The sequence below is a fragment of the Bactrocera neohumeralis genome, chromosome 5, assembly GCF_024586455.1.
Source record: "Bactrocera neohumeralis isolate Rockhampton chromosome 5, APGP_CSIRO_Bneo_wtdbg2-racon-allhic-juicebox.fasta_v2, whole genome shotgun sequence".
NCBI classification, from domain to species: Eukaryota; Metazoa; Arthropoda; class Insecta; order Diptera; family Tephritidae; genus Bactrocera; species Bactrocera neohumeralis.
Genome location: NC_065922.1, coordinates 20,085,683 through 20,105,227, shown reverse-complemented (window position 1 = coordinate 20,105,227; position 19,545 = coordinate 20,085,683). Strand labels below are relative to the sequence as shown.

The window sequence follows — 19,545 nt, the reverse complement described above, 5'->3', positions numbered from 1 at the left end:
CTATCTGTCTGTCCGCCCGCAAGCTGTAACTTGAGTAAAAATTGAGATAACTCGATTAAACTTGGTACACAGGTTCCTTATGTGTGCCAATTTATGACCAAAAATTGTTTAAGTGCAATAAAATCTGTTCAAGACCCTAGATACCGAATATTTAGACCCCGGTACCCATAGTTGCCTTTGATCGAAAATGTCGATGAACGTGTAGTACATATAACTGAAATTAAGGATTAATCCTTCTCTTATTATGGTATGTCTGGAGGTAAAAACTGGGTTGAATCGAACCAATACTTCCCTTAGCCCCTTAGCAGCAAATCAAAAGTCACATATTTATTTTAAAGAGTATTTTTTTTTATTTTTATATACTATATCTAACTATTCTTAGAAATATTAACGTGGACACATCGCGTGTCTGCCGCCATCGATCGGCAGAGTTGCGCCCGTTATGAAGCTCGAACTGTCACTGGCTAAGAAAATAATGGCATCGGCTACTTCATTGGGTTCGCCGACGCGACCCAATGCATGTGCAGACTTTGAATGTTCCAAAAATTTGGCTTCTTCCTCATCCGACAAGCCAACACGCTTTAGGAATTCTGTCACAATCGTACCAGGATTTACGGCATTCACACGCACATTTTTCGGCGCCAAATCCAAGGCAATACATCTGGTGAATTGATCCAGTGCTGCCTTGGAGGTGCAATAGACCGATGCACCAGGGAATGCACGCAATCCTGCGATGCTGGAGACATTCACGATATTACCTTGGGTCTTCACAAGATGTGGTGCGGCGTATTTAGTCAGCAGGAAGACCGAACGCAGATTGGTATCGAGGACGCGATCAAATTGATCGACTTCAATATCTAAGATTGAACCCATTTCACCAAAACCGGCATTATTCACCAACACATCCAATTGTCCGAACTTGTCAATTGTCGAGTTTATAATGCGTTCCGCATCAACTGTGACATCGGCGGTGATGAGTAGTAGTTCCACTTTGCTGTTGGCTGCTTTACAGGCAGTTTCTGTAGCTTTTAAATTTGCTTCATTTCGTCCTGTGAGCACCACTTTGGAACCCTGTTTGGCAAAGGCCTCAGCTGTGACCGCTCCGATTCCAGAACTCGCTCCGGTTACAATAACAACTTTACCAGCTAAACTCATTGCGATCTATTCAAACTCAGTGCGTTGAAACAACTGAATTGCTTTGTCTAATTCGGCTATTTATATACCAACAAATATAGGCATGTTGTCTTGCTATTTCACCACTAATTTTGAATTCAATATTTTTTGGCTGATTGATAAGATAAATGTTGAGCGTGTGCATAAAATGCCTCACATATCAACTTTTTGGTCAGCTGCTCTCTTTCTTCTAGAGTAAATTCACATCTTGGCTGGGCCCTGGCGCAGAAACTCACGTTCCAAAAATTACATATTTTCTCTAAAAACTCTCATCTATAAACTGCTTATATGGCTAATTAAAACAAACTGATGAACGATTTGCCATTTGAAGCTACTCATTAAACAATTTGACAGTTTGCGCGCTTCATTTATACTTTTTAATAGCCAAAAAAGAGGCTATTAGCGAGAGATTAGAATTTGTATAACTCCCATATCATTAGAAGTTGAGAGCGTAAATGAAAAAATGCTAATTTTCAACTCTCACTGGAATATGTTGGACATTCATTCATTGCTGTTAGCGCCACTGAAGCGAAAAAGATGTTAGCAGCAGAGTAGAGTAGCAGAACATATGGAACAACGGCCTGTTAAATTTCTTTAGGCAATGTCGGCAATCAACTACAGCACATCTAAAAAACTGTATTAACTTATTTTGTTAACATATCTTACATATTGACCGATACAAACAGTATATAGTCAAACGGTAGTCTGAAAATCCAGGTATAACGAAAGTAACAACTTAGTATAGTCCGTTTCTAGCATCCGGTTGCATATTAGTATGCAAAAAATATGTTTCTCAATTTTATAACGACTGTCCACCCGTTTAATGAATAGCAACTAGTGAAAAAACGTATGAATGAAAACTTCAAAATAGAGCAGCTGACCAAAAAGTTGTAATGCATGACTCTTATATGCACCCGCTCAATATTTATCTTATCACTGCGCCAAAATATATTGAATTATCAGTGGTGAAATAGCAAGCCAATATGCCTGTATTTGTTGGTATATAAATAGCCGTGTTAGACATAGCACTCCAGTTATTACAACGTCGTAAGTTTGAATAGATCGCAATGAGTTTAGCTGGTAAAGTTGTTATTGTAACTGGAGCGAGTTCCGGCATTGGCGCCACCACAGCTGAGGTCTTTGCCAAGCAAGGTTCCAAAGTGGTGCTCACAGGACGAAATGAAGCTAACTTAAAAGCTACGGAAGCTGCCTGTAAAGCAGCCAACAGCAAAGTAGAACTACTACTCATCGTCGCCGATGTAACGACAGACGCCGAGAAGATTATCAAAACAACAATTGACAAGTTCGGACAGTTGGATGTGTTGGTGAATAATGCCGGTTTTGGTGAAGGGGGTTCAATCTTGGATATTAATGTCGATCAATTTGATCGTGTCATGAATACAAATTTACGTTCGGTCTTTCTGCTCACCAAGTACGCCGCACCACATCTCGTGAAGACCCAAGGTAATATCGTGAATGTTTCCAGCGTCGCAGGATTGCGTGCAAACGCTGGCTTTTCGGTCTATTGCACGTCCAAGGCAGCATTGGATCAATTCACCAGATGTATTGCCTTGGATTTGGCACCGAAAAATGTGCGTGTGAATGCCGTAAATCCTGGAATGGTTGTGACAAAATTCTATCAGGGTCTTGGCATATCGGAAGAAGTTTATGCTAAATATGTGGAGCATTCGAAGACCACGAATCCATTGGGTCGCGTCGGTGAAACGAAGGACGTAGCTGATGCCATTGTTTTCCTTGCGAGTGACAATTCGAGCTTTATAACGGGCGCAACTCTGCCGATCGATGGTGGAAGAAACGTCATGTGCCCGCGTTAATATTTCTTACAAATTTAATTTAGTATGTTTAAACATATTCCTATATGTATATACATATAGATAAATGTAAATAAAAGTATTTTTAAAATAATTATAAGATTTTTGGAAATTATATGGTTTGAAATGCAAAGAAAGTTGAATTTATATTGTGTTGAAAATTATTTATTTGCGATTTTTCTACAGTTTTTTCAATGTACACAGCTTAATAAACAACATTGTTTGGTTTCTGTTCCGGTGCGTAAACGTACAGAGACTTCCAAATTTATGCCACACACTTCTAGCGAATATCCTTGTGTCCTGTTGATTGTCTTCTCAAATGCAATTTTCCCTGGAAACTGAATAGGTTTGAACTGAAATGGCAAATCGTTGGAACTCAAAGCAATTCGTATAATCAAGCATTCTGCCCCCTTGTATTCCAAGCAGGCAGCTTCGGCGCATGAAGATTGCGAAACAGAATAATGACAGATCCAACTTTGAGACGCAAATGATGCGGCGGCATACCAAGCCCCTCCAAAAAATTTAGAAATTCCAATGTGTTGTCAACTTCGATATTCACTCCTCTAAATTGAATGCTGAATGTTCTGCCATTGTCGTCTGGTGAGCGACGTCGATACAATGGATATCGTTTCCAGTTTGCGTTTCCGAAAGAAAAGCGCGTGGATAGTATTTCGTGCATTCATTGTCAGACATACAAACCGAGGTGAGATTGTGGTGTTCGCAAGGTCCATGAACCATATTAGTTTTCACCACTTGGTATAATACTGGTTCTTTCTCTGGATCAGGAATTTCTGCAGAAGTGATTTCATCAATTTTATCTGGTGTAACCACCATCTACCATCCAAAGAAGAATGTGTGTGTGCGGAAAACCTCTTCTTTGCCCCCCAACAGAGAACATCCAGCATCTAACAGCACCATATATACCATACGTTGCTTAAAGTCCGTCAAACATCGTAGCTGTTGTTTGAAAAGCCGTGCTTTGACGTCGTGATGATCTTGCTGATTGACTGCGATCTATAATTCCACACGTATGTTATCGCATCCTGGGAGCACTCGTACATGTGCCTTGAGCTGTCAATGTATGTTGATGGCAAAAAGAACGTTGACAGATATTAGCGCGACCCCGGATTGCCTTCAACTATTTAGTCAGCTATAGCGAACAGACAAAAACTCAACTTATTTTTATACTCTCGCAACAAAGTTGCTAAGGAGAGTATTATAGTTTTGTTCACATAACGGTTGTTTGTAAGTCCTAAAAATAAAAGAGTCAGATATAGGGTTATATATACCAAAGTGATCAGGCGACGAGTAGAGTTGAAATCCGGATGTCTGTCTGTCCGTCCGTCCGTCTGTCCGTCCGTCCGTACAAGCTGTAACTTGAGTAAAAATTGAGATATCATTATGAAACTTGGTACACGTATTTCTTGGCTCCATAAGAAGGTTAAGTTCGAAGATGTGCAAATCGGCCCATTGCCACGCCCACAAAATGGCGAAAACCTAAAACCTATAAAGTGTTATAACTAAGCCATAAATAAAGATATTAAAGTGAAATTTGGCACAAAGGATCGCATTAGGAAAAGGCATATTTGAACGTAATTTTTTTGGAAAAGTGGGCGTGGCCCCGCTCCCTACTATGTTTTTTGTACATATCTCGGAAACTAATATAGCTATGTCAACCACACTCTACAGAGTCGTTTCCTTTAGGGATTTCCATATACAGTTCAAAAATGGAAGAAATCGGATAATAACCACGCCCACCTCCCATACAAAGGATATGTTGAAAAGCACTAAAAGTGCGTTAACCGACTAACAAGAAACACTAAATTTTACGGAAGAAATGGCAGAAGGAAGCTGCACCCAGGCTTTTTTTTAATTGAAAATGGGCGTGGCGTCGCCCACTTATGGACCAAAAACCATATCTCAGGAACTACTATACCGATTTCAATGAAATTCGTTATATAATATTTTCTTAACACCCTGATGACATGTACGAAATATGGGTGAAATCGGTTCACAACCACGCCTTCTTCCAATATAACGCTATTTTGAATTCCATCTGATGCCTTCTATGTATAATACGAGTATATATATTAGGAACCAATGATGATAGCGGCATAAAACTTTACACAAATACGGTATATATACACATGAAAAAATATGTAAATGACATATAATGAAATCTCGATTATCACTTTATCATGCGAGAGTATAAAATGTTCGGTGACACCCGAACTTAGCCCTTCCTTACTTGTTATATATAAGAATTAGCACTTGAGACCCATTCTAAGTTCGGGTGCAACTTCTAAGAATCAAAGGCAGGGAAATAGCTTAAGATGTAAAATGTGAACGAGAGGATCAGAACCCAAGCAATTTTATACATATGTACATATATACACATGCTCATATACTGAAAACTTTGTTTGATACACAGTGATACTATAAGCAGGAAAAAATTCTCTCTGAATTTCAATTATGTATTTCAACATTGACCGATATTTTCGGTAAAAAGCCAACTATAGGTACTGGGATCCACATATTTGGTATCTAGGGCAGGGCCGGATTTACAGGGGGAAGCTATTCAGTCAATTTCACATTGTAACAAAGGAGTGGCAAAGAAATTTTATGTACCGAATTTAGTTGAAATCGGTCGAGCAAATTCCAAGATATGTGACTTTGCCTAAAACCTTTCCAATTTATACACTGGCTTCTATAAAACCCTCTCGTACCACCTCTTGGGTAAAATTTAATGTTTCTTTCGTTTTCTTTTAGTAGTTTGTAACAGTACCGTGATATGGAGAGTGAGCGGTTCCCATTCATCCATTTTCACACTATTGGCAGAAGTTCTTATAGCATAAAGATTTTCAGAATTTCGTTTATAATATTTTTAAGATGCTCTAGTTGATTGCCGAAATGAAATCGGTACTTAAATTACGCCATAGTCCATAAAAAATCCATATAAATTATATTTGAAAGAAATTAAGTGGATATGCACTTTTGGCCACAATATCATTTATCGCTGTATATGTATATCGGTCCGCACGGATAACCTTGGTCTAGCTTAAACAAATTTAACTGGCCGTTCCATATGTTCCGCTAGTCTACTGTGCTGTTAACATCTTTTTTGCTTTATTGGCGCTAACAGCAATGCAAAAATATCCAACATATTCCAGTGAGAGTTGAAAATTAGCATTTTTTCATTTACGCTCTCAACTTCTAATGATATGAGAGTTATACAAATTCTAATCTCTCGCTAATATCCTCTTTTTTGGCGAATAAAAAGTACAAATCAAACGCGCAAACTGTCAAATCGTTTAATGAGTAACTACTAGAGGCAAAGCGTTCATCAGTTGATTTTAATCAGCCACATAAGCAGTTTATGAACGAGAGTTGTTAGAGAAAAAATTTCATTTTTAATTTCCCAATTTATTAAAACAAATATATTGGAACGTGGTCTTCCCTAGTGCCTAGCCAAATGTGAATATACTCTACAAGAAACAATGCAGCTTCAAATTTTATGAATGGACCACCTAAGACGCAGCCGCGGTCAACATTTAAATGAAATTTTTTAAATGTCAAAAAGTTGATATGTGAGCCACCTTTATGCATCCACTCAACAATTTATCTTATCAATCAGCCAAAAAATATCGAATTAAAAATTTGTGGTGAAATAGCAAGCCAAAATGTCTGCTTTGAGTAAATTTCTGTATTTGTTGGTATATAAATAGCCGATTTAGACACAGCAGTTCAGTTGTTTCAACGCAGTGAATTTGAATAGATCGCAATGAGTTTAGCTGGTAAAGTTGTTATTGTAACCGGAGCGAGTTCCGGCATTGGTGCCACCACAGCTGAGGAATTTGCCAAGCAGGGTTCCAAAGTGGTACTCACAGGACGAAACGAAGCTAACTTAAAAGCTACGGAAGCTGCCTGCAAAGCAGCCAACAGCAAAGTGGAACTACTACTCATCACCGCTGATGTAACGACAGACGCCGAAAAGATTATCAAAACAACAATTGAGAAGTTCGGACAGTTGGATGTGTTGGTGAATAATGCCGGTTTTGGTGAAATGGGTGCAATCTTGGATATTGAAGTCGATCAATTTGATCGTGTCATGAATACAAATTTGCGTTCGGTCTTCCTGCTCACTAAATACGCCGCACCACATCTGATTAAGACCCAAGGTAATATCGTAAATGTCTCCAGCATCGCAGGATTGCGTTCATTCCCTAGTGCATCGGTCTATTGCACCTCCAAGGCAGCACTGGATCAATTCACCAGATGTATCGCCTTAGATTTGGCGTCGAAAAATGTGCGTGTGAATGCTGTAAATCCTGGTACGATTGTGACAGACTTCCAAAGGCGTATTGGCTTATCAGAAGAAGATTATGCTAAACTTTTGGAGCATTCGAAGACTACACATGCGTTAGGTCGCGTCGGCCAACCGAAGGAAGTAGCTGATGTCATTATTTTCCTTGCTAGTGACAGTTCAAGCTTCATAACGGGCGCAACTCTGCCGATCGATGGTGGCAAACACGCAATGTGCCCGCGCTAATATTTTTTACAAATATAATTTAGTATATTTACATACTCATAACATTCATATAGGAAACTAGTGGATCCGGCCACGCGTTGCTGTGGTGTACATTTTATACTATTATTCATATAATAAACTATGCAATACAGTGAAAATTTTATTTACGAATAAAAGCGAAAACTTTTTTGTCGGTATAAGAATCCAAGCTATTGTACTTGAGGTCTAATTTTGAATATGGTCATGCAAATAAATATCAATGGAAAAAATAACGAATTTAAGGCTGCTTTCTAAATGTCTGGTTACCAGGCTTTCTGGCTAGTTAATGGAGATGTTCGCTTGATAAAGCGTCCATTTAATAGACCTTTTACGGGATTTTTTATTTATGAATTGTTTCTACTCTCCTATCTTCTGAGTTGGTTCAAACTGGCCACAGTGTGCCAAATTTTACTAATATGGGTTTAGTAGTTTAGGAGTCCATCGCGGACAAACAACGTGACACGTAGTTTTTATATATACAAAATACATACATATGTATATGTAAATAAAAATATGCTTTAAAATAAGTGTCTGACTTTTGTTTCGTCGAAGAATGAATGATATTAACAAAAAGTTCTATAAAATATATTTTTTGACTACTAATAGCACTTGAGTTCTATACCAATAAGCTAGCATATCTAATATAGGTGTGATAATACTCTTGGCAGAGGCTTTATTTTTACAATATGTTGATTGATGTGGAAGATTACGGAAACAAAAACTGATCGCTCACAATCTAATACAAAAACAGAAACAATTATTTCTACATTCATAAGTATTTACATCTGTATATATGTATGTACATCTGTTCAAACCAAGCAGTGAAATTATCAGCGCATACACTTTTGCATTGTTCTCTATCTCTGAGAGCAATTTGGCTTTATGTGAGAAACTGAGCGTGGCGATATATTCAAACTGTAAATATTGTGGTGTAGATACAATGCGGTCTTAAAAGAAAGGTCCACAAAATTCAAAATTTTAAAATGAATATTTATTCAATCCACATATCTGATTGATATCGTTGTCATCAAACCCTTGTTTTGTGAAGCATCCCCAAATATGAATTTTCCCTGTGTGCTTTTTCACCTAACGGTTGTTTGTATCACCTAATAACGTTCGAGTTAGATACTTATATAGTACATAATATATAGTATATAAAAGATCAGGAAGATGAGACAATTTGAATTCCATGTGACTGCCTGTCTATCCGTCCATCTGTCCATCCATGCAAGCGATGACTTAAGTAAAAATTTAGATATCTTAATAAAAAAGTGAGGACGAGTTCGTAGATTGGCGTAATCGGACTACAACCACACTTACTTCCTACACATATAGCACAAAATTTTTCTCTTTCAAACACAAATGAATATTTTCGGATACACAAATAGTGGCTTTGAGGTTTAGTATGCCATCTCGAGTATAAAAATTGTCAACATCGTTTCATAACTATTGAAGCCCCCACATGCCGAATGTATGGACCCCAGAACGCATGACTGACTTTTGGCCGAAAATATCGGTCTAACTGTCAGACATGTTATTGAAATTCGGGAATTTTTTGATGATAATATGTTCTTGTGTCGAATCGAATTTGATCTTTGTAAGTTACAAGAGTATAAAATGTTCGGTTGCACCCGAACTTAGCCCTTTCTTACTTGTCATGTTTTGCCAGGTTTTACCATCGAGGCACGAAATTGGATCTGAAAATCTCTCAAGCGGTTTCTTATTTTAATTAGAGACAGCTTAACTTTGGTTAGCCTTCCAGTAAGGGCATTCTGCATCGACCAGAACGAATGGTACTTAAAAACGACAAGGTCCAGATTTTAAGGCGAGTGAGGCAAAACTCCCTAGCCGGTGTTTTCAAAATAGCTTTTAGCCGATCTCGCAACATGCGGTCGAGTGCTGTCATGATGAAAAATGTTTGCCTCGCGCCTAGTCGCGAGTTCCGAGTGGCAATCGCCCGCTTCAATTGATGTGTTGTTGTCGATAGCGTTCCTCATTAACATTTTTACATTATTTAGAAGCTCATAATACAATACGCCGTTCCGAACCTACCAAATATAGGAAACAACTTGTAGTCATGGATATTTGGCTTTTCCTATGATTTGGCTGACTGGCCTGGTGACACATATGAACTTTTGTGAACTTTTGCATTAAGGAATGTCGTAATGATCCGTGATCTGAATGTCCGTCAGAAGGACTTTCTAGCGCTCTAGCATTTCTGACATGCAAAATCGTCTGTCAACGTCTTTTGACTTCAAGTAATATGGCACCAAATTTCCTTGCTTCTGATTGCCCCCACATACATAACTATCATAATAATTTTTATATATGCATTATTCTAACTGACTTTTGTCGAATGTACCGGTCCATGTGTAGTGGTCTTACAGTGGTAGCAGTCAAGAACTTTTCTCATCCCCAATATAGTGTTGTTCGATTTTCCGGTTGATTTAATACTCAATATATTAGTTAATATCAGGTCAATAACTTTAAGAAATTGGCTAAACAAGTTGTCTAGAGTTAGGTGAAGAGGTCGATTATTTATAATTGCTTCTATTTTAAATAATCTCTGTCTATAAAAAATAAAATGTATAAATTGAAATAAACTATGTGAAGTCATTTAATTTAAAACGTTGAAGAAATTAATTAATTTTACCTTCATATTTAACAAAATATTCTAAAAAATTTTATTCTAAATTCACAATTTATTAAAACAAGATAATGCAACGTGATTATCCCGATAAGATAGCATATCTAATCAAGATATGAATAATAACTACAAAAATAGCTGAAAAATTAAATGTTTTGCAAACAAAATATATTGAATTACCATGATAGTTAAATAGCATTTGATATAAAATAACCGATTTAGACACAATTCAGTTGTTTCATACGCCGTGAGTTTAGATATCGATCGAAATGAGTTTAGCAGGTAAAGTTGTTATTGTAACCGGAGCAAGTTCCGGCATCGGTGCCGCCACAGCGGAAGCCTTTGCCAAGCAGGGTTCCAAAGTGGTGCGAAATGAGCAAATCTGAGGCTACTGAGGTTGCCTGAAAGCAGTCAGCAAAGTGGAACTACTACTGATCACCATGATGTAACAACGCCGAGAAGATTATCAAAACAACAATTGACAAGTTCGGACAGTTGGATGTGTTGGTGAATAATGCCGGTATGGGTAAATGGGGATCAATCCTGGATATTGATGTCGATCAATTTGATCTTGTCATGAATACAAATTTGCGTTCAGTCTTCCTGCTGACTAAATTCGCCGCACCACATCTCGTGAAGACCCAAGGTAGTATCGTGAATGTCTCCAGCGTCGCCGGTTTGCGTTCGTTCGAAGGTTTTCGGTCTACTGCACCTTTTTAAAAACTATTATAAAAAAATGTGCGTGTGAATGCTGTAATTTTTTATTTTTTGCGTCTTGCTTCTAGTGATAGAAGATAAATTTTTTGGAACATTCAAAGTCTACAAAGTCGCGTCAAATAAATCCGACTGATTATTTTTCTTGAGTGACAGTTCGAGGCTTTATAACCGCAACAAAAAACACGCCATGAGTATTTCTTAGAATAGATAGCGATATAAAAGTAATAAATATGCTTCTAAATAATTCGGTCATTTATTGAAGTTAATTGAGTTACCTTCGTCATTCTAAAATGGTTATAACTTTGAAAATAATTTGAGTTTTGAAAAATCCTTTTAGGAAGATATTTTTGAATATCAAAACTATCGAATTATGAAAAAAAATGTTTCGATTTTTTCAAATGTCTATACTAGAATACCCCCTTAACATATGTATACACGAACGGATTAAAAACTGATGGACTGGGTGCCGGAATCTATTAAGCGGAGCAAGACCTTAGGCATCTTAGGAATCTTCCAAACAGAAGTCTTTACAGTTAGGAAAGCTGTTTAGGTAGCTAACAACGCAGGAAACGAAACAAAAGATAAGTATACATTATAGATCGATAGTTAAGCGTACATAGAAGCAGTAAGGTTGTTGGAAGGCGGATGGGCGTTCCGGGAAACGAATTAGCTGATGATATTTTGGCTTTGTACACTTTAATATTTGGATTTATTTATAAAACAAGATTAAGATCTATATACTTTCGAATTCGGATGAACCAATTGTCCAAGCGCTATTGCCACTTTGATTGAGTTATCTCTAAAACAAGTGTTCTGAACTCCTCTTTAGGTGTTGAAAATTTTTTTTTTTGCGTAGGTTAATAAAAAGAAGTCGTTCGATGCCAAGTCAGGACTTTACCATATATAAATACACACTGGTCCTACATAAATGGAACTTCATCGCCCAAAAGTCAATTGAGTTCAGCGATGCACTCTTCAAGAGTTAATCCACATCGTAAGTTGTAAAAAATATTCGCGCGAAAATGTTAGCTATCTAATTCCATTTTATGATCGAGATGAATATTTTTAGTTACTGTAAAAAACGAGCTCTATGTACTATACGAGGGCTGCTATATATATTCTGGCCTAGGGCAACACTAAGTGTTGCCAGGTGCAATCTGACATTTCCATTGGAAAGTTTGACATTTTTTAGCATAACATCACTCAGAACGTTTTGTCATTTAATCGTGAATTGTTTTATTTACAGGGAATTAAAAAATTCATCTCGGCCAAAAAATGGAATTAACTCGTGAACATTTTCGTGCGATCATTTTTCACAACTTTCGACGTGGATTATCACGACAAGAGTGCATCGATGAACTAAAATCTTTGTATGGCTATGAAGCACCATCCTATAGCACTGTGAAAAACTGGTACAACGAATTCTATCGTCGCCGACGCTCGCTCAAAGACGAATTCCGTGAAGATCGTCCAAAAACAGCCGTTGTGCCAGAAAACATCGATGCCGTACGTGAACTGATAATGCAAGACCGTCATGTAACATACCTTCAGATAGAGGCATGCCTATGCATTTCTCCCACCAGCATACATTCGATATTGCATGAACACCTGGCCGTAAAAAAAGGTTTGTTCTTGTTGGGTCCCGCACAATTTAACAATCGCTCAAAAAAAGGCTCGTGTGGATTGGTGTAAAGAAATGCTGAAAAAATATGATCGCGGTGCTTCAAAAGACGTTTATAAGATCGTCACAGGTGACGAATCATGGATCTATGCGTATGAGCCCGAAACAAAACAGCAATCGACAAAAAAAAAAAAATAAAAAAAAAAAAAAAAAAAAAAAAAAAAAAAAAAAAAAAAAAAAAAAAAATAAAAAAATAAAAAAAAAAAAAAAAAAAAAAACATTTTCGTTGATAAATATGTCTTTTTACATTATTAGGCCAGAAATATATATAGCAACCTACGTATGTCAAAATATTCTGAGCATGTATAGCATCAAAAATGTTGAACTTTAAGATACAGTTAGAGATTCATACCCAATTGTAACTATTTCCGCAACATTCTTTCTAACGCATCCAACACCTAATTTAAGTGTTAAAATTAGTTAAATAAAGTTTCATTGTGTTTCTTAAGACCCAAATGACAAAACTTTTTTGTAAGTGTGTTCGTTCATGCCTTCCGTACGCATTGGGCTAATGAGTTGCACGGTGTATATGTGTTAGTTTTCACGCTAATTCATGCAATGCATTGGAGTCTCCGTAGCCGCGACTTGCTAGAGTGTTATCCAATATTAGACTTCACATTTGATACTTGTATAACTAGACTTACCAAGTAGTATACTATATATATAGTAGTATACTGTAACTGCCAGAATACCAAAATGAGACTCCTGACTAACGGAGTCACTAAATTACGATTGTGACAATTAGAGACATGAGACAATCGTGACAAGCAGAATACCGGCATAGTCTATGGCATTATGTATCTTTTCAAGTGAAATTCAGCAATTTTATGAACATTGTTGGTAAGTCTAGTTAAGGCATAAACCATCGACAGTCCAAATAAACTATCCATATTGAGACGAAAATGAAACTATGGATACTATCAATAGACCGAACGATTGTATTGCAGCTTGATTGAATCGAAATTTTCCGCATCAGGGCCGGGTCAAGATATGAATATAAACCACAAAATAGTGCAGCTGACCGAAAAGTTGTGATGTACGACACTTTTATGCACCCGCTCAATACTCGTATTTATCTTATCACTGCGCCAAAATAATATATATTGAATAATCAATGGTGAAATAGCAAGCCAACATGCCTGTATTTGTTGGTATATAAATAGCCGTGTTAGACATAGCACTCCAGTTATTACAACGTCGTAAGTTTGAAGAGATCGCAATGAGTTTAGCTGGTAAAGTTGTTATTGTAACCGGAGCGAGTTCTGGCATTGGTGCCGCCGCAGCGAAGGCTTTTGCCCAGCAGGGTTCTAAAGTCGCCATCACAGGACGAAATGAAGCAAATCTGAAGTCTACTGAGGCGACCTGTAAAGCAGTCAACAGCAAAGTGGAACTGCTACTGATCCCCGCTGATGTAACGACGGACGCAGAGAAGATTATCAAAACAACAATTGAAAAGTTCGGACAATTGGATGTGTTGGTGAATAATGCCGGTGTTGGTGAATCGGGTTCAATCCTGGATATTGACGTTGATCAATTTGATAGAGTTTTAAATACAAATTTGCGTTCGGTCTTCCTGTTGACTAAATATGCGGCACCACATCTAGTGAAGACCCAAGGTAATATCGTGAATGTCTCCAGTGTGGCCGGATTGCGCTCGTTCTCTGGTCTTTCGGTCTATGGTACGTCCAAAGCAGCACTGGAGCAATTCACCAGATGTATCGCCTTGGACTTGGCACCGAAGAATGTGCGTGTCAACGCTGTCAGTCCTGGTGTGATTGTTACAAATATTCTTACGCGTTTAGGCATGTCGGCGGAAGACTATGCTAAATTTTTGGAACATTCGAAGACCACACATGCACTGGGTCGCGTCGGCGATGTAAAGGAGGTTGCTGATGCCATTATTTTCCTTGCTGGTGACAGTTCGAGCTTTATAACGGGCTCAATTTTGCCGATCGATGGTGGCAGACATGCCATGTGCCCGCGTTAATATTCCTAGAATAGTTAGATATATAAAAATAAAAAAATATGATTTAAAATAATTATTTGTCTTTTGATTTGTTTGCGGAACCTTATTAGGTTACATTATTGTTAAAAAAGACATGAGACATTTTCTCTCATAAGCTGATACAAAATAAAAGCAAGTATCTCTATTAAAAAATGCATCTGTGAAAACTTAGCAAGGAAATTTTCATGGAATACGTTTTGCCACTGGCTTTTCTAAGAGCCACCTAGTTTTGGAAAGAAAAGTGAGCGTAGCAATGTTCACAAACTGTAAATAAACCAAAATACCTTATAACCTTCCACAATTAAGCCGAAAAGAAGGTAAATAAAAACAACCTTAACTTCTATTGCACCGAATTTATGATACTCTTCACAAATAAAAAAAAGTTTTCGATACAAAAACTAAATTTTAATTGGTCAGTTTGTACTTTATGTCAGCTGTATGTTAGAGCAATTTCACATATCACATGAAACAAAAAGGTCTCATAGGAACCGGTGTCAAAATTGGACAATTGATGTGCCTGAGATTTGTTTATAAAATATCCTAAAAATGGATCATATCGGACTTCAGCCACGACTACTTCTTATATAGGGTAGTCGAAAAAGTCTTTTCGTATTTCTAAACAAACTTCAACTTTTTTTTATATTTATAATGAGCTTTAATGAATCAAATATGTACCATTTTGGTCGACCACTTTTTGCCATTTTTCTGCTAGAGACTTTATTCTATCGGTGTAAAACTTTTCTGGTTTCTCGGCGAAAAACTGCGCCAAGTAATTTTCACAGGCTTCTCTTGAAGTCAACTTTTGACCAAAACAAATGATAGCCCGATGGTGCCAGGTCATAGTTATGGTGGATGAATCAAAACTTCCCAGCCAAGCTCTCCCAGTTTTTGCCGAGTCATTAAAGATGACCGATGTCGGACCATAAGTTTTCAAGTCCTCAAATTTTATAGCGTATTTACCAGCCAATGTGCGAGATATATAATTGAATTACGAAGAGAATCTTTTCCTGATAATAGTGTACCTTTGTGGCAAAAATTAATAAAATTGGGTCAATAACTCCTCTAGCTCCCATATACCTAACATAAGCATTTTCAAATAATCGGTTGACGTTATACTATTTATTTCAGACGCTAAGTAGGATCTCTTAGCGAAATTAAATTTAATATTCAGTTTATCAAAATTTAATGCATTCCTAACCTTCTGTTATCCCCAATATAGTGTTTTCGACTTTCAGAATGACAATCTAACCTGCATTTCTTTATTGGCGCTGTGATAAAGGGATGTCCAGCATATTCCAATGGGAGAGAGCTTGGAAGTTAACATTCTATTTATGTTCATTTACGCTCCCAACTACCAATGACATGACATATACATATTTTTATATCTGTCTAACAGCCTTTCTGGGCGATTAAAAAAAATAAATCGCGAGCGTAAAAGTCGTTTAGTGAGACCTAGCTGGTGGTTAACACAAAATTAAAATATGTTTTTATTTCCACAATACATTAAGATAATATAATAATTTTTCGGTTCTCAGGTTCTCACCAAGCTGTGAATATTAATTTCCAAGTAGTGCAGTGACTCTTTACTATTTCCTAACATTATAAATAATCAAAAAAAGAAATAAGCGCTCATCTCTCTTTGCAAACTTTTGTGTCTTCGAGAAAGAGCGCTAAACAAATATAATTTCTTCGCTGTGCGTATATGATATGTTCACGATTTTGAGAGGCTTCTATACCGCTCTCTTTACCTTTGTAAGTTGCTTGCAAATTCTCGCACAGAAAACTTCTAAATTTGAGAAATCCATATTCCAAACAATTTACGTGTATATTAAAAACTCGTCGAATTTTATACTTCATATAAATATAATAGAATATTCGTATAATGTCTATTTATGGAAAACTATTTCAAGTGCTACTGACTTAAAAGACTCTCTATTTATCTTATCAATGTAAAAAAAAGTATTGGATTATTAGTGGTGAAATAGCACACCACTTTGTGTGTATTTAAATAGCCGAATTAGATACAGCAATTCAGTTGTTACAACGTCGTAAGTTTGAATAGATCGCAATGAGTTTAGCTGGTAAAGTTGTTATTGTAACCGGAGCGAGCTCTGGTATCGGTGCCGCCGCAGCTAAGGCCTTTGCCCAGCACGGCTCCAAGGTGGTGATCACAGGACGAAATGAAGCAAATTTAAAAGCTACCGAAGCTGCCTGTAAGGCAGCCAACAGCAAAGTGGAACTACTACTAATCGCCGCCGATGTTACGACAGACGCTGAGAAGATTATCAAAACAACAATTGACAAGTTCGGACAGTTGAATGTGTTGGTGAATAACGCCGGTGTTGGTGAATCGGGTTCAATCCTGGATATTGACGTTGAGCAATTTGATCGTGTGATGAATACAAATGTGCGTTCGGTCTTCTTGCTGACTAAACACGCTGCACCACATCTGATTAAGACTCAAGGTAATATCGTGAATGTCTCCAGTGTCGCCGGTTTGCGTTCGTTCCCTAATATTTCGGTCTACTGCACTTCCAAAGCGGCACTGGATCAATTCACCAGATGTATCGCCTTGGATTTGGCGCCGAAAAATGTGCGTGTGAATGCCGTAAATCCCGGTGTTATCATAACAGAGTTTCATAGACGTTTAGGAATGGCGGAAGCAGATTATGCTAAATATTTGGAGCATTCGAAGTCTACGCATGCATTGGGTCGCGTCGGCGAACCCAATGAAGTAGCTGATGCTATTATTTTCCTTGCTAGTGACAGTTCGAGCTTTATAACGGGCGCATCTCTGCCAATCGATGGTGGCAAACATGCCATGTGCCCACGTTAATATTACTTACAAATGTAATTTGATAATTTTTAACAATATACCTATATAAATATATATATAAATGTGCACTAAAATAATTATATGGCTTTTGATTTGTTGTGGAAACTTATTAAGTTACATTCTTATCAACAAAAATTTCTAAAAAGTCGTTTGTGTTTGTGTTTGGAGTATTATTGGGGGCCGTCGCGCCGGGCGCAAGGTCTTGGGGGCGGCAAAACGATCTTCGCTGTTTTTTAAAACTCCAATTCGGGCAAAAATTCCTGCAAATTGTGTCAAAAGTGTACAAGATATAGGGCGAAAATGGGTTTTTTCTATGGCTTTTAATAAGATATCTTGTAAATTTACTATCAATTTCCTCAAAAACCGTATTGTGAGAATTTTGGAACTTCAGGATTTGCGTGGCCTTCCAAAATTTTATATACTTAATATCGAAGATATTTAGGTAGGTAGATAAAGGGGGGGCGGTAGAACATCCTTGGCCCTGGGCGCCCGAAGTTGTAACTACGCCACTGCATGTGACCCATACCAATAGCTATCATATATAAGTAGGTATAATATAGATATGATAATACTCTTGGCAAAGGCTTTATATTTGCCAGATGTGGAATGAAACAAAAACTGATCGCTCACAAACTAATAAAAAAATATAAACAATTATTTCTATATAAATATTGAACACATAATAAAATTTCGCCGCTGTGAGTGTACAATATTATATGTTTGTGATTTTGAAAAGTGTTACTCTCTTTACTTGTCTCTCTCTCTCTCTTTACTTTTGCAAGTTGGTTGCGAATTCTCCGATATAACACATCTGTATTAGAGAAACTGCATACTCCTAAGTTTACTTACATTAAAAACTCAATGAATCATATATTTTGCATAAATATTTATTTAAGGAAGCTATTTCAAGTGCAACTAACTAAAAATTGATAGTTATGGCATTTGTATGCCACCGCTCTCTATTTATCTTATCTCTGCACCGAAATATATTGAATTATTAGTGGTGAAATAGCCAGCCATAATGCCCGCTGTGAGTGAATATAAATAGCTGAAAAAGCCATAGCGGTTCAGTTGTTTCAACGCAGTGAATTTGAATAGATCGCAATGAGTTTAGCTGGTAAAGTTGTTATTGTAACCGGAGCAAGTTCCGGCATTGGTGCCGCCACAGCTGTTGAATTTGCCAAGCTGGGTTCTAAAGTGGTGATCACAGGACGAAATGAAGCAAATCTAAAGTCTACTGAGACGGCCTGTAAAGCAGCCAACAGCAAAGTGGAACTGCTACTGATCCCCGCTGATGTAACGACAGATGCGGAGAAGATTATCAAAACAACAATTGACAAGTTCGGACAGTTGAATGTGTTGGTGAATAATGCCGGTTTTGGTGAAATGGGTTCAATTCTGGATATTGATGTCGATCAATTTGATCGTGTCATGAATACAAATGTGCGAGCGGTCTTCCTGCTCACTAAATACGCCGCACCACATCTCGTGAAGACACAAGGTAATATCGTGAATGTCTCCAGTGTCGCAGGATTGCGTTCATTCCCTGGTGCTTCGGTCTATTGCACCTCCAAGGCAGCACTGGATCAATTCACCAGATGTATCGCCTTGGATTTGGCGCCGAATAATGTGCGTGTGAATGCCGTAAATCCCGGTGTTATCATAACAGAGTTCCATAAGCGTTTAGGAATGTCGGAAGCAGATTATGCTAAATATTTGGAGCATGCAAAGACTACGCATGCATTGGGTCGCGTCGGCGAACCGAAGGAAGTAGCTGATGCCATTATTTTCCTTGCTAGTGACAGTTCGAGCTTTATAACGGGCGCAACTCTGCCGATCGATGGTGGCAAACACGCTTTGTGCCCACGTTAATATTTCTCAAGATATATAGATATGTAGAAATAAAGAATTTGCTCTAAAATAATTATACATATGTATGTATGTCGTTTGATTTGTTGCGGAAATTTATTAGGTTACATTCATATGTATCAACAAAAATTTCTTAAAATCCGTTTGTATTTTGAGTACTTTTGCACTTGAGATCATTCCGATAAGCCAGCATATCTAATAGAGATATGAAACACTCT

General features: G+C 37.5%; 6 protein-coding genes across 7 annotated transcripts; 5 read left to right on the top strand and 1 right to left on the bottom strand.

The window, feature by feature from the left end:
* Positions 1–326: 326 nt before the first annotated feature.
* Positions 327–8,795, bottom strand: LOC126758570 (uncharacterized oxidoreductase TM_0325-like). 2 transcript variants are annotated; one of them, XM_050472896.1, is made up of 2 exons: positions 8,776–8,795; positions 327–1,138 (listed from the first exon to the last, which is right to left on the bottom strand). In XM_050472896.1, exons 1-2 carry the CDS (start codon positions 8,793–8,795, stop codon positions 388–390), a joined length of 771 nt encoding a protein of 256 aa, XP_050328853.1. In that variant the 3' UTR covers positions 327–387. The 2 variants fall into 2 exon arrangements, with proteins under 2 accessions (XP_050328853.1, XP_050328852.1); XM_050472895.1 differs by lacking the exon at positions 8,776–8,795 and having other exon boundaries at positions 327–1,421.
* On the top strand, positions 2,059–3,154 carry LOC126758568 (3-oxoacyl-[acyl-carrier-protein] reductase FabG-like). The gene has a single exon (XM_050472892.1). The coding sequence runs from the start codon at positions 2,241–2,243 to the stop codon at positions 3,006–3,008; it is 768 nt and encodes a 255-aa protein (XP_050328849.1). The 5' UTR covers positions 2,059–2,240; the 3' UTR covers positions 3,009–3,154.
* LOC126758566 (3-oxoacyl-[acyl-carrier-protein] reductase FabG-like) lies at positions 6,707–7,809 on the top strand. The gene has a single exon (XM_050472890.1). It carries the CDS (start codon positions 6,787–6,789, stop codon positions 7,552–7,554), a length of 768 nt encoding a protein of 255 aa, XP_050328847.1. The 5' UTR covers positions 6,707–6,786; the 3' UTR covers positions 7,555–7,809.
* A 5,020-nt stretch (positions 8,796–13,815) lies between the features above and the next one.
* Positions 13,816–14,656, top strand: LOC126758571 (uncharacterized oxidoreductase TM_0325-like). Its single transcript, XM_050472897.1, has one exon. The coding sequence runs from the start codon at positions 13,837–13,839 to the stop codon at positions 14,602–14,604; it is 768 nt and encodes a 255-aa protein (XP_050328854.1). The 5' UTR covers positions 13,816–13,836; the 3' UTR covers positions 14,605–14,656.
* Positions 14,657–16,565: 1,909 nt separating this feature from the next.
* On the top strand, positions 16,566–17,535 carry LOC126758574 (uncharacterized oxidoreductase TM_0325-like). Its single transcript, XM_050472899.1, has one exon. The coding sequence runs from the start codon at positions 16,691–16,693 to the stop codon at positions 17,456–17,458; it is 768 nt and encodes a 255-aa protein (XP_050328856.1). The 5' UTR covers positions 16,566–16,690; the 3' UTR covers positions 17,459–17,535.
* A 982-nt stretch (positions 17,536–18,517) lies between these two features.
* On the top strand, positions 18,518–19,399 carry LOC126758573 (uncharacterized oxidoreductase TM_0325-like). Its single transcript, XM_050472898.1, has one exon. It carries the CDS (start codon positions 18,563–18,565, stop codon positions 19,328–19,330), a length of 768 nt encoding a protein of 255 aa, XP_050328855.1. The 5' UTR covers positions 18,518–18,562; the 3' UTR covers positions 19,331–19,399.
* The last annotated feature ends 146 nt before the right edge of the window (positions 19,400–19,545 follow it).

Excerpts from the sequence above, each read along its gene's own strand:
- LOC126758574 (XM_050472899.1), top strand. The coding sequence starts at position 16,691 with ATGAGTTTAGCTGGTAAAGTTGTTATTGTAACCGGAGCGAGCTCTGGT.
- LOC126758570 (XM_050472896.1), bottom strand. The coding sequence starts at position 8,795 with ATGGACAGATGGACGGATAG. Across the intron at positions 1,139-8,775 it reads ATGGACAGATGGACGGATAG|AGTTGTTATTGTAACCGGAG; the intron begins ACAGGCAGTCAC and ends TTTAGCTGGTAA.
- LOC126758573 (XM_050472898.1), top strand. The coding sequence starts at position 18,563 with ATGAGTTTAGCTGGTAAAGTTGTTATTGTAACCGGAGCAAGTTCCGGC.
- LOC126758571 (XM_050472897.1), top strand. The coding sequence starts at position 13,837 with ATGAGTTTAGCTGGTAAAGTTGTTATTGTAACCGGAGCGAGTTCTGGC.
- LOC126758568 (XM_050472892.1), top strand. The coding sequence starts at position 2,241 with ATGAGTTTAGCTGGTAAAGTTGTTATTGTAACTGGAGCGAGTTCCGGC.
- LOC126758566 (XM_050472890.1), top strand. The coding sequence starts at position 6,787 with ATGAGTTTAGCTGGTAAAGTTGTTATTGTAACCGGAGCGAGTTCCGGC.